The following is a 3702-nucleotide window of genomic DNA, read 5'->3' as shown; positions in this document are numbered from 1 at the left end:
TGAAAATTTGCTAGGATATATAGTTGAACAATTAATTACAGTCTCATCAATAAAGATGTCAAATTAATTACACTACAATTAAAAAGGGATGATGAGAGCAAATTTCAGAAAACTGGACTCACGTGACATTCATACGTTTTGCTACAATTCAAAAAAATCCCAAATTTTGCTATTTTTTTGGATTATTACGTCCTAATGGGACCCCAATGGGCTATATCCTTGGTAGTATTTGAAAGCCCAATGGTCCTAAGAAGGTAAAATCATTATAGGCCCAAACGAAGCCATGTAAAGCCCACAAAAAGAGTGGAAGAAGCCTTATCTATGAGGCTCAGATCCACAATGGTTTCGGCAAAATCCTCCATTTTCTCAGCTTCCAAACAGCACCAGCGGAACCCTTCCACTTTCTCCTTCTCCTTCTTCATCTCTCTCCGACCTTGCGAGAGCCGAGCGACCCCCCTTCTCTCTCCGCCATGTTCCGACGAGCTTCCAGCCTTTTGGCCCGTCCTTTTCTCTCTGCAAGGATCAGATCCTTCTCCACCGATCTGCCCGCAGCGCCTTCCACCGACGATGCCTTTGTCTCCGCCTGGAAGAAGGTGATCCCCAATATTGACCCTCCTAAAACTCCTCTCTCCTTCATGGCTCCTCGTCCTGCTACGCCTTCTTCCATCCCTTCCAAGCTCACTGTCAACTTCGTCCTTCCTTATGCCTCAGAACTCTCGGCCAAAGAGGTCAATCTTTCAATTTTGTTTTGCTTGTGTTTTTCTGCGTTTGTGTCTGTCAGATGTTGATTCCTGTGTGTGATTATGATTTTATTTTCTGCATTTGATTTGATTCGATCTTCTGTGAATTTTTCGTTTTCGTGTTTTCATTTGTTATTATTGGATTAATTCGTAGTACCAATCTCGATGTAAAATTATGAGTCGAATCTTCGTAACAAACGCAATCAAATGTTAAGGGGAAATGATCGACTTAAAATCAGCATTTCGATTCCGCGGTTACAAATGTTGAACTAGAAATGGATTTCATCCGACTGAGGTCGTTTATTGTATTATTTACTATCGAAATGAGATATGAATTTCTGTACATATTCGGTGCGGGTTGTAGATTTCATTTTCTTGTTTTTGTTTTGAATTTGATATTCGGCATTCATTTCCTCACACTAATCCGATCACACTGGAGGATGTTTGGCGTTCTCTTTTCATATTCATAGACACATGGTGATGCTAAGATCAGATCATACGAATACTGTAATTTTCACGTTCTTCCTTCATGGGCAAGGAAGGACCCTCTTAAGTGTTGTTGATATGCAGTGGAAAGAAATGCTAAATCTGCTTTTCTACTAGTAGTGTAGGGCTGTGGTTTCCGATGCTGTTATATCAGTAATGTTAAGAATTAGACCAAGCTCTGCTGATAAATTAAGGTGGGGTTTTCATGCATCAATTCATGTCATCATCAATTCTTTGTAAAGTTTACATTTCTTTCTCCATTCCCTCCACTTTTACCGGCTGCTGTTGTTTTCTAAATCCCAGGCCATGTTTGGTGCTTAGTTTAATGGGGAAATATCCTCTAACGGGTGGTTACATGTTCTATTCTCGTCAGTATTAGAAATCCAAAAGAGGCTACTAGTGACAAGATCCCTGTTCATTAATGCCTTCTATTTCCTGTTTTTGGGTTAATAAACATTATTGTAGCAAATAATATGTCCAAAAGGAATGAGGATCAAAAGGATACGAAATATAAAAGAGATTACAGACCTCCAATTAGTTTGAATAACAAACGGAGAATTACTACAAAAGAATTTAATAGCAAAGTCCATCTAGAGGGCAGAAACAAAGTCACACCAGCTATTTTCCTCCTTGAAGGATTGTTTGGTTCTTCCCAACCCCACTAAGCATTGGATTGAATGCTACATTCAGATAAATATGTGGTGGTAAGAAAGAAAAATATGTTGTCACCTGTCTGAAGTTTGTCAAAGTTTATGCTTCCAAGGCTATTGTTGATATGTCTGCATTTATTGGTCATATTCTTCATCCCTTTTCTAACTGATGAGAAGCTAAACTTTTTCACAAATTTAACTTCAACTTTTCTATTTAGTTTAACTGCTAGAAAGACATAGTAGTAGACTCTAAAGGGGTCAAAGGTCATACGCCTATGAAGCACATAAATGATTTAGGCTCTATCTCAGACATGCTAAAATTAAAGATGCAAATTGCAATGGAACCCTAATTTCGCAGTCGCATTATTTATTACTCCTGTTTCAAATTTTCCTTCTCCCCCATTTCGGAACAGGTTGACATGGTCATAATTCCAGCAACAACTGGGCAAATGGGTGTTCTTCCTGGTCATGTAGCTACAATTGCAGAGTTGAAGCCAGGGGTTCTATCAGTACACGAAGGGACCGATATAAAAAAATACTTCGTGAGCAGTGGTTTTGCATTCATCCATGGCAACTCGTACGCTGACATAATTGCTGTCGAAGCTGTGCCTGTAGATCAAATCGATGCTAGCCAAGTACAGAAGGGTCTGGCAGAATTCACCCAGAAGTTGACCTCTGCCTCGACAGACTTGGAGAAAGCCGAAGCCCAAATCGGAGTTGACGTGCACAGTGCCCTGAATTCTGCCCTTACAGGATAGTTTCCTCGGCTCATAAATCGGCCACCCTTCTGTCTATCTATTTCCAATTGTATGTTCCTTCATAACACTGCTGCCTCATTGACAGTTTGAGTTGTCTTCTTTGGTAGAAAATACCCTCTGGAACATCATCTTGGGGCTTACCTTTCTTGTGTTGAATTTGAAGTCATTCACAAATAAATATATTAGGATGGTTTTTTGCTTGGCCTCGCAAACAAGGGAAAATTTTCATTTGAATCTGTATGGGTGATTCAAATCATGTCTCATTTGAGAACAATTTTAGAAGGTAAAATTATTCTGAATCTATTTGTATTCCTCTTTTTTTTTCCTTTGGTAAGGTTGAAGGCCATGTACCTTTAGTATTGTGGTTGATCTTCTGTTGGGAAATTTGTATGCCATTTATCTAGATGGCAGTCTTTTCAAAAAGCCATTCTTTTATTATTTCAACATAAATTATGATAACGAGTAGAATTTTATATAACAAATAGGAAATTGTTTGCTTATTGCTATAGATAAACAAATGTCAAACAATCAACCATATTTAATCATACAAATAACTAGATATGATATGGAGCATTGTTTAGTGAATTACTCTACAATTGTAAATTCTCTAAAAAGTTGGTCTTGTAATTAATGTCCCTTGTGGTTTTCATAGCCCTTAGAGAATAAAGAGTTATTTTTCACAAGTGTACTCTCTCTATCCCTTCTAAACATGAGTTAGTCACACAACCCACTTTAAGGCTTGTGAGACTTAGTAGGTTCCTATTTGAGGAAAAATTGGGTTCAGACTCTAGGTTGGTCAAGGTTTCCTTGACGTCGCATGAGAAGAATTTTAGACTATACACATAGTCGCGCTTTCACCCCATGACTAGTGGCGTCAGAGTCCGCTTTTTGTTGTTACCCATAACCTACATCCTTAATCATACCAAGAGAGGGACGATCACTTCATCATGTCAGAGAAAATGAGGGATCGAGTTAGCCGATTAGAGGAGTACGTTGGTGTTTTTCCTGAGGGACATTCAATGACGTTAATTGATATGACAATAACCCACGAAGTTCGACTCCTAATAG

General features: G+C 38.7%; 1 protein-coding gene across 1 annotated transcript; it reads left to right on the top strand.

The window, feature by feature from the left end:
• The first annotated feature begins 322 nt into the window (after positions 1-322).
• Positions 323-2933, top strand: LOC120086055 (ATPase, F1 complex, delta/epsilon subunit). The gene is made up of 2 exons (XM_039042483.2): positions 323-728; positions 2290-2933. Exons 1-2 carry the CDS (start codon positions 471-473, stop codon positions 2632-2634), a joined length of 603 nt encoding a protein of 200 aa, XP_038898411.1. The 5' UTR covers positions 323-470; the 3' UTR covers positions 2635-2933.
• Positions 2934-3702: the final 769 nt, after the last annotated feature.

The sequence above is a fragment of the Benincasa hispida genome, chromosome 1, assembly GCF_027475165.1.
Source record: "Benincasa hispida cultivar pf3 chromosome 1, pf3_genome.v1.1, whole genome shotgun sequence".
Taxonomy (NCBI): Eukaryota; Viridiplantae; Streptophyta; class Magnoliopsida; order Cucurbitales; family Cucurbitaceae; genus Benincasa; species Benincasa hispida.
This window is presented reverse-complemented; position numbering and strand designations above follow the sequence as displayed.

What these genes read in the sequence shown, in the direction of transcription:
- LOC120086055 (XM_039042483.2), top strand. Translation starts at nt 471, where the DNA reads ATGTTCCGACGAGCTTCCAGCCTTTTGGCCCGTCCTTTTCTCTCTGCA. An exon ending in CAGAACTCTCGGCCAAAGAG is followed by an intron (nt 729 to 2,289) that starts GTCAATCTTTCA and finishes ATTTCGGAACAG; the next exon opens with GTTGACATGGTCATAATTCC.